General features: G+C 44.1%; 1 protein-coding gene across 2 annotated transcripts; it reads right to left on the bottom strand.

Moving 5' to 3' along the window:
• Positions 1 to 52: 52 nt before the first annotated feature.
• On the bottom strand, positions 53 to 19,019 carry LOC121324808 (protein KIBRA-like). 2 transcript variants are annotated; one of them, XM_041266995.1, is made up of 22 exons: positions 17,804 to 19,019; positions 11,871 to 11,980; positions 11,534 to 11,737; positions 11,098 to 11,174; positions 10,653 to 10,732; positions 10,145 to 10,274; positions 9,730 to 9,876; positions 9,424 to 9,497; positions 8,776 to 9,018; positions 8,375 to 8,464; positions 7,112 to 7,677; positions 6,767 to 6,884; positions 6,497 to 6,664; positions 6,047 to 6,239; positions 5,797 to 5,922; positions 5,320 to 5,420; positions 4,897 to 5,014; positions 4,578 to 4,742; positions 4,184 to 4,276; positions 3,559 to 3,792; positions 3,015 to 3,133; positions 53 to 1,801 (listed from the first exon to the last, which is right to left on the bottom strand). In XM_041266995.1, exons 1-22 carry the CDS (start codon positions 17,920 to 17,922, stop codon positions 1,735 to 1,737), a joined length of 3,342 nt encoding a protein of 1,113 aa, XP_041122929.1. In that variant the 5' UTR covers positions 17,923 to 19,019; the 3' UTR covers positions 53 to 1,734. The 2 variants fall into 2 exon arrangements, with proteins under 2 accessions (XP_041122929.1, XP_041122930.1); XM_041266996.1 differs by having other exon boundaries at positions 6,767 to 6,881.
• Positions 19,020 to 19,811: the final 792 nt, after the last annotated feature.

Here is a 19,811-nt window from a genome sequence, read left to right as displayed (position 1 = left end):
TCTGCATTCCTAGACTCAGTAGTGATTCACACACTGTTTAAGATTCACAGTAACCCCCGCTCCCCCGTTCCCATGCTCTAGTTCTGTAGCACTGCCTCTTCGATAAGAATGAGCAATTCGTTTGGAACGCAATGCTGGCGAAACAAAGCATTATTGTGCTTAGACTCTTATTATTGAAATATTATCGTCCTTCATTGGGAAAAGGCATACAAATTACAGGGGTAAAAACAAATGTCACACACATAGCTTGATAGAAAAGAAAACTGTGTCTTTGTGAAAGGGGCACGTAGGAAATAATACAAAAGTGAAACACTGACAAGGAATCAATCGAGTCCTACAACTTCAAAATCAAATCAACACAAAAACTAAATACACATGTTAAGAACACACAAAGATCATACTTCCTATCAGCACAGACACTCTGCTGGTACCAATAAAAGTGTTTTTCTTTGGAAAGCTTTCCCGTGGAGAATTTACCCAAATGAAACCGTAAAAGCGAGCCTCTGTAAAAGGTGCTTTTGTTCTGACACATGAACAGCAACACGAGGAAACTAACATTGAAAAAGTGCACGTCTGTTACTTCACAGTACCTGAGGTATACTGGTGTCCAAAAAACTAAACAACTACCTAATAAAAACAACTAGAAGAGAAACGGCTCTACAGTACAGTACTGAAGGAAATAAAACGCTAGGCACCTGTGATTCCCTTTAGAAAAGGGGTGATTCAATACCTAATAGCTTGTCCTGGCTTTTCACTAAATGCAATCAGGGATGGCAATACGACTACTATTGCACGACAGTTTCACCCATTCCAAGTTTTAATACAATCAGACACCGTGTATAGGTAACAAGCTGAGGTGTGTCGGATTAAACCAGGAGTGGATCAAACCGCCATGCAATGGGAGTATTATTTCTAGCCCAATGAAACACAGCTTTTATACCTACATACATGCAATATCGATAGCAAAGGCAATTCTGTATTTGTTGTGGTGCTGTACAGCAGTGTGATCATCACAGAGTCTTGTGCTTGCCAGTAGTTGGGGATTGAGAATGGTTGCTCCCTATTGGAACACTTGTGTATAGTTTTGCAATGGCTCAGTTTCATACTGTCCTGTAAGAAATTCCACAACACTGCAGATGCTGCAGCTCACTTCTCTCTCCTCTCAATTGAGATGCACATCACTGCTGCAGCTCACTTATCCCTCCTCTCAATTGAGATGCACATCGCTGCTGCAGCTCACTTATCCCTCCTCTCAATTGAGATGCACATCGCTGCTGCAGCTCACTTATCCCTCCTCTCAATTGAGAAGCATATCGCTGCTGCAGCTCACTTCTCCCTCCTCTCACTTGAGATGCACATCGCTGCTGCAGCTCACTTCTCTCTCCTCTCAATTGTTGTTCAAATGAGTTGGTACCAGTTTCACTTTTTTCTACAGTTAAATAAGACAGTGTGTAACTCTACCAATAATGTTAAAATAACATAAAAACACACAATAAAATAATTAGTACAAGTGACAAAAAGTAGTTCAAACTGGTTTTTGTTCTTCATGCATTTTAAACAAAAACTATACACAGTCTAACAAATGACAAATAAAATTATAACAAATCTGTACATTCAAAGGGTGAGCCTCGATTTCCAATGTACACATATTCTTTTCTTCATAAAACCACCACAAACAAAATCAGTCTGGGTATCTATGAAATAGAGCAGTTGAACTTTGAAACACAAAGAGTTTTAAACATCCTCCACAGGTAGATTGGGTATATTAATCTTCGCTCGGGTGAAAAATGCCATCTTCTCTCTAAAGCAGACAAGAAGAAAAGAAAACACACAAAAACAAATGAAAGTCTTCTCTGATTTGGGTAGTGTCTGCACAAACCAGTCTGCTGATACGCTGTGGTGTGCGCAGACAGCACCCAAACCAGTCTAATGATACGCTGTGGTGTGCGCAGACAGCACCCAAACCAGTCTGCTGATACACTGTGGTGTGCACAGACAGCACCCAAACCAGTCTAATGATACGCTGTGGTGTGCGCAGACAGCACCCAAACCAGTCTAATGATACGCTGTGGTGTGCGCAGACAGCACCCAAACCAGTCTGCTGATAAACTGTGGTGTGCGCAGACAGCACCCAAACCAGTCTAATGATACGCTGTGGTGTGCACAGACAGCACCCAAACCAGTCTAATGATACGCTGTGGTGTGCGCAGACAGCACCCAAACCAGTCTAATGATACGCTGTGGTGTGCGCAGACAGCACCCAAACCAGTCTAATGATACGCTGTGGTGTGCGCAGACAGCACCCAAACCAGTCTAATGATACGCTGTGGTGTGCGCAGACAGCACCCAAACCAGTCTGCTGATAAACTGTGGTGTGCGCAGACAGCACCCAAACCAGTCTAATGATACACTGTGGTTTGTGCTTTTCATTTTGAATAGAATGGCAGCGATGGAAGAGTTTGCACAGTGTTGATTGAAATACAGTTGTGTGCAAATGTCACTGATGTCCTTTATATACCTACCTGCACGAAAACCTTTTTCAACTTTCAACGAAAATTTCAACTTTCGTTCAGTAATCAGTGATATAGAAACAATAGGCACTAGTGTGTGAAAATGTTAGACCACTTTGTGCTTTAATTAGGCATCTTAACTTCTAGGCAACTTACTTCTACAAAGTATCAAGCATTTGATCATTTGAGGCTGTGTGTTAATTGTCTTACTATATTAAATGAATTGCATGTGCAGCCTATTAAAGTCATCAATGAAATTATCACTATTACCCCAGATTTTCAGCTTCCAGTGTTTTGATTTCATATGCACAACAAATCAAAACTGCGGAAGCAATGGGGGCGTTCTAATAACTGTATGAATTTTCATGATGTTAGAATGGGGTGAATGTGTATAAAAAGCACTCCAGATGCGCTAGAAGAAGAGAAGTCTTCTGAGTCTCTCCTGTGGGCTGGTTTTGAACACAACACACCCGTAGTCTTACCCCAGAGAGTCCCTGGCCTTACCGGAAACTCTGCACCTCCAGATCCCCCTTGTGGCTCTGTCCTCGTATCCTGTGCACGTCCTTAGCTGCAGTCTTCATCATCCTCTCCACTCGCTGCTCCTGCGTGTGCTCTCCTGGAGTCTGTGCCAATCAGAGCGCAGGGAATAAGTGCAGTGCTGTCACATTCACTTATAAGCACGTGAGGAGTGAAACGCAAACTAAAAGAAGGGCAGATCCACCTTCACACTGTCACCAAACAGCAAACAGAAAAACAGAAAACAGAAAGCAGGGGAACTGGTTTGATACTGTCACAAGGACGAAGTGCTCTGGGGGATCAGTATATATGTATAGAACTACATACTGAAACCTACACACTGCAAACATTCATGCTTAGATTTTGCCACTCAATATGTAATGCACACCGACACCAGTGTATCTACTAAATACAGTAATTATATAAGGGCTAAGGGTAAGGTGAGCCTCTCCCACCTGTTTCTCTGCTTATCGGAAGGTTAGGGGGAGGGGGAGGGGGAGGGGTAGCGTGGGGTACGATGAGCCTCTCCCACCTGTTTCTCTGCTTGTCGCAGCAGCAGTTTGAACCTCTCGTCCTCGTTGAACCACTCGGGCAGCTCCGTGTGCCCCCGCTCCTTCGCCTGCTCCAACTGCTCCTTCAGCTCCCGCAGCACTAGGATTTCCTGGCTGAGCCGGCTCTCCCTGGTCCGGGATGCCTGCAGGTCCAGCTCCAAATCCAGGGATGTGCGCATCAGTCTGCCCTCCAGAGCCTTCGCTTCAAGCAGAGGCTGGGGAAAAAAAATAAAGGAATGCTATTGGACCTTTGCAAAGTTTCATGTGGAAAAATCCTTTATCTTATAGCTTGTACATTCCCAGTTTGACTAGCTCAACACTGCAGACCTCTAAAGAGATACCAGACACAGAAGTGACTTGACAAATCAGACCCTGTCTCAGGTCCTGGCAATGTCTCTGTGTGCTTGCTGTGCCCCTGTGTGCTTTCTGTGCCCCTGTGTGCTTTCTGTGCCCCTGTGTGCTTTCTGTGTGATTCATTAACAGACATTGCCACTGTTTGTTCACTAATAGCAGGGTTTGCATTTGTTTTGCAGTCAGTTGGTGCTGAAAGAGGAAGGTATTGGAGGTGTAATAGAAAGTTCTTTATACAGTGAGCGACGGCCTCACCTTCTTCACCCGGACGCTGCGTCTCTCGGAAGCGTTTCGAACAAAAGCACCCTTCTTGGACAGGGTGGAGCTGTCGCTGTCGCTTCTGTTTATCTGGGAAACAATGAAGAAAAGAAAAAAGTCAGAAAAGTGTTGAATATTTCCCAGATATTTACCTCCTGTGTTTACACAGGATACATCCAAATAGCAAGGTAACAAATATACAGAAAAAGATATTCTAGAATAAGTTTTCTCTTTTAATTTATATTGAGGGGGGTATTGTATATCTCCAATTTGGTGGGCCAATTGCATGCGCTTACCTACTGCTACAAATTGTCTGTCAAACCAATCAGATTTATAGTCATATGTGCTTTCTCACTCAAACCAGCATATTGGTGCTCAGTTGGGATCTTACCCTGCATACATATCGACTCTGGGCCCCGGGAGAGAATGTTTTTGAGCGGATGATTGTGCTTCCTCTAACGAAGGGGTTCTGCTGGGCAATGGGGGCTCGTCTCTCCTTGGGGCGCACCACCGAAGCAGCCTGTGCAATGCTGTCAGTGTTGGTCTCTTTATCCACCTGAAGAAATCACACCCATACTGCTAATTACACACCAAATACCAGAAATGAGCACCCGGCAGTCGTTCAGCATTATCTAGCTTGTTGATTTAGCACTTGAACCATTTCAGACTCTTTCCTGACAGGCTTGCAAACGTGCAAAAGTTGAACTTGCCTTTTCTGAAGCTGTTTCTGCGCCAGACTCCTCCTCCTCTTGTCCCTCTTCTTCCTCCTCCTCCTCCTCACTGCAGCCTCCATCCTCCCAGAATTCAGCCTCCAAGTGCTGCCGGCGCCTGTGGAGAAGAAGGGACTCGTTATGAGATCTCTCTGGACAACGATTCTGTTCTTACTGCCATTAACACTTCATTCCCTCAGTCCTGAACCTCAGCAGTGTGACCACTCTACACAGACATGTGTACAGTCGCCCTCCCATTTCATAGCAGTTCCATTCCTCGTGTAATAAGACACACCTGAGCATGACGCCTAAACACTATGACTACTCAAGCTTGCATTAAAACCCGGAATGGGCGAAACTGCTATGCAATAGGAGTCTTATTTCCATCCCTGAATGGTCTTTATTTAACTCTGAAATACTGACCACTCCTCCTGTGCAGTCGGTGTGTTTTCTGGATCGTCCGCCCTTTTCTCTACAGCTTCCAGCTCTGCTGCAGTTTCCTCCAGGAGATCAGAGACAGAATCCTGCAATAAAGGGGCGAGGATCAATGCCTCCCGGAATGCACGATAATACAAATCAAGGTTAGAGCAGCATTGTCATGAAACACAGCCGTGGATCCAAGGTTTTTACAAGGTAGAACCACTACCAGCATGGCATAAAAACAATACATACAGATACAGGTACTGTGCCACACTGATCCAAGTGTCAAACCGCTGCATAATGCACTGCATTATCAAACAGCAGCAATTTGCAACATTTCACAAGAAAGGGATTCATTCTTGTGCAATAAATAGATAAACAGCAGTAACCATTAAATATGCAAAGAACAACAGTTAAAATCGGGGATGAACACCATTACCAGTCATGGCAGTTTTGAAACCCAACTTTGAAATGCGCTACCTTTCCCTCCGTGTCTGTGAGCTGCTTGCTGAGCTCCTTCACATCCTTGTAGTTGAGAAGGTTGTACCAGCTTGTAGACCTCTCCCCAAGGCTGCTCACTTCAGCAAGACTAATCTGAGCCCCAGCCTTTAAGAGACGGAGCACAAAGAGAATGTTAGTGGAACACCAAACCGGATGAAAAGCGTCTCAAATTGCAGTGCCCTCAGTCAGGCAAGCGGCTGAGCAACTACACGGCAGCGCAGGTACGAACCAGACAGTCCTCCCGATGAGATCGAGTCGTGCAGCAGACGTCCACTCGAAGAGTTTTCTGAAGCAGAGTACTGTGCGACAAAGAGACCCAGAACACCTCACTGAACTTCAGGTTCTCGCAGGGGAATACAGGCCTGCTTCGGAAGAGACAGCTGGTGGTTTCGGAACAGGGCAGCACCGCGGCACGGACATACCTGCACAGGGGCGACAGCAGCCAGTTTTAGGAGGAGATTACCGGACGAGCCTCATCTTGTCTCTTGGTTCAAGTTGTGTTTAAAAAGCTACAGGAAGGATCTACAGGTATGTATGTGTATATATATATATATATATATATATATATATATATATATATATATATATATATATATATATATATATATATATATATATATATAAACAAACATTTGATTGTGCGGTTATGTGTTTTGCACTAAGCACGCTTTTTACTTACACTTTCTCCTCCGGAGGCACTGCCAGCGCCTCGGCACTGCGAATCTGAATTAGAAGCAGTGCGAATCTCTTCTCTTTAGTGTCGTACTGCATTCCCAGTTGGATCTGCGCAGTGCCCCAAGATCCTCCTTCTTCACCACCGTGAAACACATTGGATGCCTGGCTGGGTCTAAGAAACAGGTAAGGGACGGCTTTAATCCAATTCGCACAGCGCTGTAATGGAAAGTATCAGTGGGCTTTGTCTTTTTAACAAGCTACTGCTGTTAAGTACCGTGTCTCTGACGGCTCACACACTCCACTGTCTCCGACCACTGATTCGTCAGCCACTGATGAAAAAACCCCTGGCTTTCTCAACACGGGCCCCAGCACCTTCGCTGGGGCCCTGGCTTCTGGAAATAAGAATAACAACATATAAAAACAAAAACAATAAAAAAAATAGTAAAGATGATTTCTAAAACAATTTTACATTAGACGTGCATATTTTATTGGGTGGCTTTTTAACAGAACAACCACTTACTTGAACACAAAAACACTGACCACTAAAGCACTGTTTGCAGAAGAGCGAGAACCATACAATAGTCGTGCAAGAGAGAAGCATGCAATAACCGTGCAGCACCTTTCAGTTGTTCTCGATGGACAGCATGCTGTTTGACCCCGGGCTCCTGGCCACTGCAGTGATCCAGGGGGATAGGTCCTGCATCTCCTCCCCGGCTCTCGTGGTTTTCCAAGCAAAGCTCTGCAAGTCTGCTCTGTGCTTCCTGACTGAGCCCAACGCCGCCCTGGCAGAGGAAGGCATCTCCAGACAAGAAGTGAGAGTCCGTCACCAGCGGGGAGCAGGGTGGGGACAGGGAGGACAGGGAGGACCTCGGAGACAACGAGCTCATCGACAGACGCAGAGCCTGAACCTGGGAGCTGGGGTCCAGGCTGGGGGTCTTTATCACCTCATTCTCAAGGATGGTTGTGATGGAGCTGGACGGACGGAAGCCAGCGGTCCCCTCCTGCAGCATGAAGTCTAGCTTGTACTGGTTGTCCCAGTCAGCTGGCTCCAGCTGCTCCAAGTACAGATCTGTGAAGCTGAGCGAGGAAGAGGAGCCCTGGCTTGAGGTGGCGAGGGAACCTCTGCTGGAGCTCAGAGACCCCCGACTGCTGCCCGAGGAACAGGACAGAGTGCTGGCAGAGAGGCTGTGAACAGATACCAGGAGAGTCAAACTCAGCAATCGCTACTCAGACAACAACTGCTCAATAAGAAGGCAAAACCCCCTGACCCACATCATTGAAAACAAATTATTAGAGCCTTTAGTTGCACAGCAGGGATGGGAATAAGACCCCTATTGCATAGCAGTTTCACCCATTCCAGGTTTTACTACGAGCTGGATTAGCTAGAGAGTATAGGCAGCAAACTCATGGCATGTCTTATGGTGAAAACCAGGAATGGATCAAACTGCTATGCAATGGGAGTCTTATTTCCATAACTGCACAGGAATGTTTTTCATTTGTTTGACTGAGAAAGTATGTATAAAAGAAAGTAATATAAATAAAATCTAAAAGGATGCGAGTGTTTCTCCTTGTGATACTGTCATGTTCCAGCCCCTGTGAAACCTTATCAGGGCTTTGTAACACTAACCCCCCAGATTCAATTAGACATGCATCAGACCAGTCCACCTTCAAGGGCTCCACAGGGACTACATCCACCATGTGAAAGACAGCAGGATAGCCGCACTCAAGAGTTTCTCCAAGTGGCACAGAACCCCTGGATTTATAATGATTTTATGGCTCACTTTCTCAAACCTAGAGATTATGAAGAATGCATTGTCGTTCAAATGGCTTTGGCATTCGCTGCAATTTGAATCCATTTATGTACAAGCACAGACACCATCACCTTTTCAGCTGGGAGTGGAGCGAGGAGGCGAGCCGCGCAGTTTCTTCCAGTTCTCTGACTAATTTACTCCTCTGGGAATGCAACTTCAATCTAAAAAAATACAAGAAAAATGAAGACGCTTTAAATCCTGATTCATTCTTTTAGTATTTCTTAATCTCGTCCTATTGAGTGTTTCATAGTCCTGGATCATGTTGATTTCATGCAAAGCTTGGCAGAACCCACAAATATTTAACACATTGAAATTCAAAGAGAACAGCAACAATAAGAAATGCCTTACACATTTTTTTGTTGTAATCAAAAGACAGAGGCAACCATTTGTGTCCAAACTGACCCCATGTTCCACAAACACAGACACACAGAGACACACAGACAGACAAACAGACAGACAGACACACACAAACCTTTCCGTCAGTGCTTTGCTCTGATTGGCCCTGGCTGTCTGCAGGTCCTTCTCCAGCCTCTTTCTCTCTGTTTGGAGCCACGCAGCGTCACACGGAGCTCGCTGGCGAGGCTTGGTGTACTGCAGCTCTTTCAGCAGCTCCTCTTTCTCGTTTATTAAGATCAGCCGGTCTCTCTCGGGATCCATTAAGCCAGGCCAAGCCTCGCTGTCCAGCTTTGCTATCTGCAACTCAATGTTAGCTATCCTACAAACCCACACAGAAACACACCTCGTCAGGTACAAGGCAGCACTCTAGGCAATCACAAGATGGGCACGATTGCAGACGCACAGGTTTTCCTACAGATTGCTACGCACATTTCAGAGATGATCTTGAGATGCGAAAGTAAACAGCACACACAAAATCCACCCACCTCGGACTCAAATATGAACTATGACTCCTACTGCATAGCTGCTTCTCCCATTCCAGGTTTTATTATGAGCTGGATTAGCCACAGTGTAGAAGTAACAAGCTCAGGTGTGTTTTATTAAACTGATAGCCGAAACTAGGAATGGATCAAACTGCTATGCAGCCAGGCCAGGGTATGGTCCTGAACAAACACATAACACAGCAAGGACACATGCACCAAATAACAGGGGTTTGTATCTTTACCTCCTCTTAGCATCTTCATACTTCAGACTTACTCGGACCTTCTCAGCCAGCTTATTGTTATTGACAGACACAAACTGCAACACAAACAAACAGCAGTTAGGAAGAACACACAAACACAATTCCTACTTTGCTTCAGGAACTGGACTATTTCTATTGAACAACTGCTGCTTGAAAATCATTGCTAACTGCAATTCCCATACTTTGAGTGTTTGGGGTAGCTTTCTGTGGTACGTACAGTTAGGCTGATAAAGAACCCCATGAAGCCATTCCCAGCGAGTCCCTCCCTCAGCACACACAACAACTCACATCTCCTGCGATGTCAGTCTGTGACCCTGCATCCGAGCAGAGTGCAGGAATGCACAGCTTGGAATCAGCTAGGGAAGAGCTGCTGGCCCAGAGGTGTGACTGAGACCCAGAGTCGATCTGGAATCCATGCTTGAGCCTGGCAAGGGTCTGAAACAATAAGAGGTTCAACAGCCTGGATCAGGGGTAAACCATGACAGCAAAGGGTTACAATCACAGACAGCAGTGTGGTTACTGTGCTGCAATATTACAAACGTCATTGCTTTGAAGGGTGTCACTGCTCAACAGACTGCAGCATTGTGAGGGTTAACGTTATCTTGTCAATGAAAGCTCTCTTTGTGGTGAGTGCTGGCTGTATTGATCAGTAAATTCAGTAAGACAGAGTCTTGTTACTCTGTGCCACGTTTCATTTCTTTACCTGCATGAGTTCATGCTTCTCTTTCTCCCCTGAACGGATTGCCTTGTTGATAGTTTTCACCTCGTTCAGAATGGCCTGCGCTTCGTCTAGTTGATAGCCACATGGAGCGCCGGACATCTTCTCATCAATCCTGTCAATGGGGGGAAAAAAGGAAATTGTGTTCTGAGGAAAGGGGGGTGGGGGTGTGGAATGAGAATGGCGGTTCATACGAACTGTGAAACAAGAGAGTGGAAAAAAGTGACTCTGGATGCCCTGTTTGCTGCTCTTGATGTGAATATAACAATGAATCCCACAGTAACTGAAGCAACAGGTTTGTCTGCATTCGCAGCAGGGAGAGCAGACAATGGACAAGCACTCCAGCATGAGGAAACAAGCTCTCCGTGCATTCCTCTTGAACCCCACAACATCTCCGCTATGCTTCACAATAGCGGAGATGAATTTGCAGAATTTTCGGGGGGGGGGGGGGGGGGGGGGCTAAATTCAAAGGAAAACCAGGTGTATCACTTACCCTTTCAGTGTTTCATAGCCCTGCTCTTTATACTGGAGTTCCTGACGCATACTGGACAGATCTCTCTTAAGCTTATTAACCTAGAAAGCAAGAAAAAAAATACAATCATCCTGTGCACGAGACTAGAAGATACAACAGTTAAGAATCACAAAGCTAATCGTTATTAATACAAAAAAAATATATAAACATTTAAAAAGGTACCAAAAACAGAAATAAACAGAAATAAACAACTCATGCATTTAATTCTGGGCCTTGTAAGAAGTCGAACGCTGTTCATTATTTGCTTTATATTGTAATTGATTGGAATTTTTGTACCTTTGAGAATATGCAGTGGACTTGTGGACAGTTATTAATTCGGCAGTCTAATTGAAGCCTGCATAAAAAGGTCCACACACTTTCATTGCAAAAATGGCCCAACTGAAGTGAGTGCAGGTTTAATCCTTACCCTGATTTTTGCCGTCACTATCTCAGCTTTGAGGATCTCAGGGTCGTACTTACTGCTGGAGGATGATCCTGAATTTACTGCAAGAAACATTTACATTTCTGATCAGCTGCACCTGATTAGAACATTTACATTTCTGATCAGCTGCACCTGATTAGAACATTTACATTTCTCATCAGCTGCACCTGATTAGAACATTTACATTTCTCATCAGCTGCACCTGATTAGAACATTTACATTTCTCATCAGCTGCACCTGATTAGAACATTTACATTTCTCATCAGCTGCACCTGATTAGAACATTTACATTTCTCATCAGCTGCATCTGACTGGGCAATATGTTTTTTTCTGCTTACATAGTGTTTGTGGTTTACAGAGAAGCTTACTTGCCAGTCCATGTTTTGGTTGGTTCTTGATTATTAATTCTCTCTGTACTTACAGCTGGTCCGGGAGGCTGATTTGTCCCTCCATGCCTCACTGAGCTGCCTGTACTCCTGCTGGGCGAGCTGCAGCCTCTGCTCCTTCACCTGGCAGATCTGCTTCTGAGCCACCAGGGAGTCCTGAGCCACGCCCAGGTAAGCCTTCAGCATGCTCTCCTGCTCCCTCTGCCATTGCAACCGTGGGTCCTCTATCTGAGTGCGCTCTGAGGACCAACAATAACCTTTATCATATACAAGCACACACAGCAGAGACACTGAAATCACAACGCAATCCCCTTCCAATCTGCAAGGAGTCCGCTATGCAAACACATTCTACAGCAGCACGTCAGCACTCACGAGTATTGTGGTCCACGTAATAGCTTCCGACTTGTGGGTCGTAGGCTTCTTCCCAGCCCACTGGCAATTCATCTCCGATGCAGTCGGCAAATGATAGAGGCTTGGTGTTCCTGTTGAGGGAAGAGAGATTACATAATGTCTTTATAAATATGAACAAAAAATGCCTTTGATTAAAATCTCATGAAACTTTTAGAGCACGTTCGGCAGTTTCAGTGTTGAAGAGCACAGTTTCAGCGTTGAAGAGCACATTGATGGCTTTTACTACACAAGTCAGTTTTCAAGTTGTTATCTACTGCATTCTTAAGCAAATGTTTTGCAGCACATCCATGTACCGGTATACATTTTGTTTGCCTTTTGACAGTGTGCATATAGCCTCTAGGGGGTCCCTCTCCCCTGACACCACACAGTTAAGCTTTTATTAGAACACTAAGCCGATCTACTGGAACACTTTCAATTTGCTGCAGGCGACCCACTTTTCAAACCACTGCCTGAGCCCTGGCATCAGGGAGCCCCACGCTGACAGTCTGGGCATGTCCTGGAGGACCCCAGACAATATTTGCAGAGCAAAGACAAGACAGGGAAATGAAACAGCAACAAGCAAGCAAACAAGCAAGCAGGCAAGCAGGCAAGCAAGCAAGCAGCACAACAGAGTAAAAGAAGTATTGCAGATGCTTTTCTTTTTTTCCGCCCCTTCACACTTCTTTTTTCCATTTTATCATTTAATATATGCTTTGATGGCTGAACAGTTTATTAGCCGTTGGTTTAATTTACAGTCGTTTAATTACTTATTGAAATGAGAGTCATTTAATGGATAGTAAGTAGTGCATTATAGACACAGTCAGAGATTTATTGATCTCCTTCAAATAAAAAAATATTTAATTACAAGATGCATCAGACTGTACCCTGCAAATTGCACTGTGGTTCAAGCTTCCTGGAAGACGTCATTGCCAAGGGGAGTGAAACTTACAAAGGGACAAAATCAACAACGATGCCTTTCTATAGAAAAGCATTAAATAAATGATACACACACATGCATGCACGAACGCGCACACACACAGACACACACACACTCACTCACTCACTCCCCAACACTTGCTACTTGAGACAATGCCAACTATATGACATTCCAATTGCAAGAAGAATCCAGCCGCAGCAGTCCTGCGAGAGAGTCAGTGCGAGTGTATTGTTATTTCATTGATTTATGTGGTGCCGAGGGTTATTCTGACACAAAGCATGTGCAGGTCCCTCCTGAGCGCCCAGTGTGCTGTGCCCAAGGTGATTCACGTGCATTCTCTCATGCCTGCCATTGCTTAAGGAACCACAGAATGCACTCCTTTCACCCGAGGGCGGCTCCACACAATACAGAGCTCTGCCCAGCATGTGCTAGGAAATAAAGGCATGCATTCCAGCAGTCATGCCTCCATATCTCCTGGAGATTGCAGAAGCGACAGCATTTCAAAACCCACACTGCCGATCCCTCCACAGCAAAGAAGAAACGATAACCGCTTATGTGTTTTTATTCTTTTTTATCTCAAAGACTAGAAGCCTATTTTAAGACTACTTAATAACTGAAATCAACAGAAAAGTGGTGGGAACGTTCCTGGTGCCTGGTGAACACTGGAGCTGGTATCAACGGCTACTGTACAACACCAGATATAGGGGATTTACAGTGGAGGTTCAGAGATCGAATAAGACTCCCATTGCACAGCGGTTTGATCCATTCCTGGCTTTGCTATGCGGTTAATAAGACACACCTAGCTTGTTACCTATATACACTGTGACTAATCAAGCTTGCAGTTAAACCTGGAATGGGTGACACTGCTATGCAATAAGTGTCTTATTTCCAGGCTTGCTGAAATGTCACTTTGCTAGTGTAATCCATTGCGGGTGGTTGTAAATACAGTAAGAGGTTTGTCATTTGTACAGATGTGCTGATCTTCCTCCCAAGGCTCAGATACAAGACATGCTGTAGCTCCAGCAGCTCCAGCACACAGTCCGGCTCTGCTGATCACATCCCATTGCTCTGACTGCTCGGGGCGGTCGTGACGGGGAAGAGACGGCAACACTCCCTGCGCTGTGCGCAAACATTTTAAAAGCCTTTCCAGGACCTATTGCAGGAGCATGTCCAGCATTAATACAAACTGATGCCATTACAGATCCCCTTTAAGAATGTCCACTTCACACAACTTCATCCTATCTTTTTTTTTTTTTTGCAGACAACCAAATATTTCTCCTCCACCTTTTCAAGGGGCAACCAAAAAAAATGATAAAAATTATAACAGTAACGCACGCCTGCCTACCTCGCTCTCTGTCTGCCTGCCTGCCTGCCTGCCTGCCTGTCTCTCTGCTTTACCTCTCCTGTAATACAGTTTGATGGACGTTCAACAGGACCAGGTTTAAAGAACACAGCACCACGCTGGCACACTGGAAAACAGGAGGAGCTGCAAAATCACAGACCCTGAACATGGCATCTACTGTAGATCTGGACCTGGCAGCGCCCGGAAGGATTACAGAATTATTTGATTCGCTCTGAACTTCTATCAAGGAACAATGGCGCACTGTGCTGTTACGATAAGCCAGGACTTATTTTAGCTTAGCAATGTCAAAACTGATGCTATAATCCCTCTTTCTGCACATTTCCCCTTTAAACTTCACAGTGTGCATCTCTAACACTTAGTCATTTAACTTCTGCAAAGGGCACTATTCCAGGGGAAGCCAGAAGCACAGTCCAGTGTTATTATGAATGCTGATTCTTATTACAAATTACACTGAGTGAAGTAAGAGACGGTTATCCCAATATAAACCACGTGCTGGGGTCTCATGTAATGACAGCTTCAGACAGTGAACAGTTATGTTTTTGTAATTGACTCTGTGCATTTGTCTTTCAGATCGCTCCTCATTCAAAGAAGATGCAAAGTGTAACTCACACAGCCATTAGACTAGATCTATGCAAACCCATTCAGGGAAGACACACAGCACATATTCAAAGTGGTTCCAGAGTGCTTACTGTTAATCCAGGGCAGGCAGGCTCTTCCAGTCCATGTCCTCAATTGCTTAACTGATTGCAATGTTACCAAATTGAACCTGAAATGGAACTGGCCATTCATTCTCAGCCTATTCCTTTGCAAACTAGATTCAAAGCCTGCCAAGCATGCGTGTGCAGCTCCCTCTGCACTCAAGCCCACTGCACTAGCATGTCCCTTTCTATGTTTCCTTCTTACTACTTCAAGCACACATCTGTGTCGGTGTGCAGGGACTCCTGTAAATACACACAGTGCACCCATGGAAGCGTTGCACAGACGCTGTATACTGGTAATGCAATATCAGAAACATGTCCAGCAGTTCAGCTTTCAATTCAGCATTATTTTTCCCCCCAATGTGAAATTGAGTAGACTGGGCCATTCCGTGATAATGGTACACTTGTCATGAACTGCATGCCTACGATATTTGTGGTCGTGGGTTTGTCCTTGTGATAAGATAGGAGTCTGATGATGACTAATTTAATGCAACAAACACTGCATTTTCATGGAATGCCCCTGAATGTGTCTGCCATGTTCCTTTTCAATTTTTCACCTACAACTTAACGAGTGTCGTTCCTTTGCCTGTAAATGATGCCGAGAAGCAAACACTGTGACCATCATTCCAATGCAGAGCAAGTGTTTCAATCATTCATGAGCCAAAGCTAGTGGAGGATTCTATGTGGAATGACAATAAAATCAACAGACTTGTCCGCTACAGTTCCTCAGGAGACTGAAAACAAGGACATCCAGTCCGCAGGACAAGTTCAGCTTTAAACTTCACAAATGATCATGACAAGTACTGGCCACAGTCCAAAACCTGCATGTCTTTCTAGGACTCCTACAGTGTTGATATGAAGCCACTTTATTATAATCTCACAGTGTCTCAGATAACTTGCATTCAATCTGAAAGAAAATCTAACCAAATAAAGATGCATTGCTGAGCACACAGCACAGTAATGAAACCTGCTTGTCAGATTATTACTGACCCCAGCACTGCACTGGAAACCCTTCTATCCAGCACAGTGCTGTCCCTGCTCATTCACACCGTTGTGTTTGTATTATTACTGACCCCAGCACTGCACTGGAAACCCTTCTATCCAGCACAGTGCTGTCCCTGCTCATTCACACCGTTATGTTTGTATTATTACTGACCCCAGCACTGGAAACCCTTCTATCCAGCACCGTTCTGTTTGTTTTGCTATGTTGTCATGCTCTGCTTCCTAGTTACCTGTAATGAAGGAGATGCTGTTCACATACCAGGCATATCTGGAGTTCACCTATAATACAGTCATTAAATGAATTACAGTACCACAGGAGGTATAACAGGTTAAGGCACAAAGCTCAAAGTCCCGCTGCCTGCCTCCTACACTGTAATACATTCCAGGAATGCAGCGCTGGTGTCTTGTTTATCCTTTTCACCTCTTCGTATCCAGGATACCAAGGTGACCTGCCACATTCCACCGAGCCAATACAAGCCAGTCTGTGTGCGTGTGTGTGTGCATGCATCTGTGTGAGCGTATCAGTGTGTGCGTGTGTGTGTGTGTGCGTGCAAGCATCCATGTGTGCGTGTGTGTCTGTGTGTGTGCGTGTCAGCTTGGTTTAAACTTCTCATTAATGAATACCAGACGTTTATGACCTTGGTTGAAATTGTTCAGGGGTTCTCCTTCACTAAGCAGGCAGGCAGACTCTGGAATTTGCTCATGATTTTAAGAATTCAGGTCTACAGTAAGCTCTTAAGCTGATCGGTCTGTGGGCACACAGAACAAGCATCCACGGTCATCTTTGCCAACTGGATTACACTGTGCAACTTCCTAACATTACTGCATGAACACTTAACAACTGTTACCACCAGCTGAGATCTACCTTATACACAGCACACGCTACCCAGAGCTGGGCAGATACATGAAGTACTGGGGTGGAAAGAAGACTCTTATTGCATAGCAGCTTCACCCATTCCAGGTTTTACTAGGCGCTTGATTAGCCCCAGTGTACAGGTAGCATTGATGTTGTTGCTTGGGTATTCCATACAGATGCATTAGGACAACGTGTCCAGTCTTTTAAAGTAATCATAACCCTTGAAGCTGTTCATGGGCACAGTGCGTTGCTACTCCCCCAAGACTTTGCATCCCTGCTCCAGATCCTAACTGAGAATTTTCTATCAGCACTGCTTTGATGTGCATGCACGAGGCAGGCTGGTGGGCACTATTCTATGCACGTCACACTATAATACACATTTATATTATTATTATTATTATTATTATTATTATGGAATTCCCTTTTGTTTTACAGCCTATAAAACAGGAATTAAAATGACCTTTTAAATCACCATCTCGATCAAACCCAGTTCGATTTCCAAACAGCGACGCTGAAAGAGGACGCTGATGCAGTCCGCTGTAGAGCGGTTTGGATCATCATTCCTGAGCAAGGTGGGGTATTACAATGAAAGATAAAGAGAAAGGGCACTTGGTATAAACCCAGTCCGACATGACAATAAAGCCGGTGATGACAACGTCATTACCCCGTGTCAGTTTCACCTGGCATTAACCTTGTCCACTGAAGTGAGACAGAGAGCTCTGTGTCTATTCAGAACTGCTGTCCAATAAAATCCACATTCTTAACTCACTCACCTCTGAGTCAAATGCAAATGAAATTTTTAAGACTCAGTTTTTAGTTAAAAAATTTCTGTATATAATATAATATATTATTATATATATATATATATACGATATATATATATATATATATAACACATACACATAAAGTGTAAGGTTTCCAAACAGCTGTGTCAATGCAGTCTCAGTGCGGTGGGGTCGAGGTTGCATATCAACACGCTTTCCCGATATTAGTGACGTCATCGCTTCGACCTGATTGGTCGATCATCGCTTTCGATATTCGTGACGTCATCGCTCCTACCTGTCTCTCGGGTCGATCCAGCTGGTGGCTTTGGTCTTGTGGTCTATGTAATAAAGTTTCCCGTCGAAATCCAGGGCCTCTTCCCAACCCTCTGGCAATGGCAACTCCTCCCTTGGCATTTCAGGAAAGTGCCCACATAGTCTCCTCTCTACTGCATCAGTGATATTACTTATACAGTCAGATCAGATCAGCAGCGGAGGGTACCAACCAGTTACAAATAGTGCCGGACAGCAACGGTCCCAGTTTGAAAGTGTGAATAACTTTCCCGTTTCATGAGACAAGCGATAACCGCTCTGCTTCACCACGACAGCTTGCTACTTTAAAATAATAATAATAATAATAATAATAATATCCAAAAAACTCCTTTTCTTCAGTGTATGTCTTCTGTTATGCTTTAAAAGTAGTGTTATTAATTTTTATTTTTTGAAGTGAATGTTTCTCGACTCCACGTCATGAAATCAGACACACACGTTTTTTACATGTAAATATTTTTAAAAATCCATGATCTTCCTCCATAATTTATTTTTTATTATTTCTTATTTCCTTAAAAAATGTGTTTTTACAAAGCATTGCTTCATATAAACGTATGTTCGCTCTTGTAGCAAGTAGATTGTGTTTCCTTTGTTACCCGCTTTTTTATATATATATAATGATTAAAAAAAAAAATTCTGAAATGCGTAAAAAAAAAAAAAAAAAAAAAAAATTAAAAATTAAAAATAACTTTCCTTCTGGTTTCTTTCAATGCATTTCTTGCTCGACTGTGACCTGCGTTGCTTGTGTTCAGCCCGCCCGTCTTGTCATTCATTCAGCCTCCCGTTCGTAATAAACTCGTTGATACAAACAACCGCTAAGCCACTGACAGTCTCACGGTGTGAAATGTTTGCCTTCAAAAGCGAGAAGGAGCTTACAATGTCTTAGCTTTCCCCCCACAGCGTCCACCATATTTATCATGCTCCCTCACGACCCAAATTCAACCATTCCAGATCAAAATCGGATTACAGGACTTTGCAAGCTAGCTAGACTTTGCACCAGCAACGAAATTCCTCAAATCCTTAATCGAGGGCTTTTTTTGCGTTTTATTTTTCTTTCTTTCTTTTTTCTTTTCTTTTTTTTTGGGGGGGGTTAAATGTTTTTCTTAAAGGGACAGCGTCTGTCGCTCTTTTGTCTCTGTGCCGGTTGCTTAGTCGTCGTGATGCGGCTGATACAATTACGTCATCCAGGTGATTACCGTAATTCGCATAAGAGTCTGGATTTAAATATTACTGTAAATAATGTAACAGAGCGGCAAGCGTGTTGGCGCTGTACAGCAGTATTATATTCGGTATTTTCCTAAGTAAGTATGCTTCTGAACAGGGAGTCAATAGTAAAACAAGCCCCTGTACATTCAGAGGTAATATAAACCAGCACTGGAATTGTATGTTATTATAAGGCTGGTCAATTATACCAAGGTTCATGGTAGGGGCGTGGCTTTAAACACTACCTCATTAATATTGAATAAGATAGTCCCTAACTAACACAACAGAATGACATCAGATTAGTAGCATTTTCTTCCTTTCTTTCTTTCTTTCTTTCTTTCTTTCTTTCAACACTTTTTTTTTGCATGGCACCACCTCCTGGTCACATATCGGAATTGCACCAAAAGAAAACCCATCTATGCAACTTTGAATGTGCTGAACAAATAATGTGTATACATAGTCCAAAGATATCACTTTCAATAGCTTAGCCAGTCGAGTACCAGTACTGATAAACACATACGATTAACCCGTTCTGCTTCGTGATTACAGCATGTCGCTTCATTCCACTCGAACTAAACCGCAAGTATGGTGCGTGCATACACTTCCCCTTTAAAAGGCATGTTCGCCGACACCAGCCCGAGGGGGCGGGGGAATGGGCGTGTGTGTGTGCGCGGTTCTGAATGGACAGTGCGGATATCACATGACGCGGTGGGTGGGTTGCATTGTTTTCCAAACAGAAGCTAGTCGGCTTGCCACATGAGTGTTTTGGTGGC

Source organism: Polyodon spathula, chromosome 12 (genome assembly GCF_017654505.1).
Source record: "Polyodon spathula isolate WHYD16114869_AA chromosome 12, ASM1765450v1, whole genome shotgun sequence".
Taxonomy (NCBI): domain Eukaryota; kingdom Metazoa; phylum Chordata; class Actinopteri; order Acipenseriformes; family Polyodontidae; genus Polyodon; species Polyodon spathula.
This window is presented reverse-complemented; position numbering and strand designations above follow the sequence as displayed.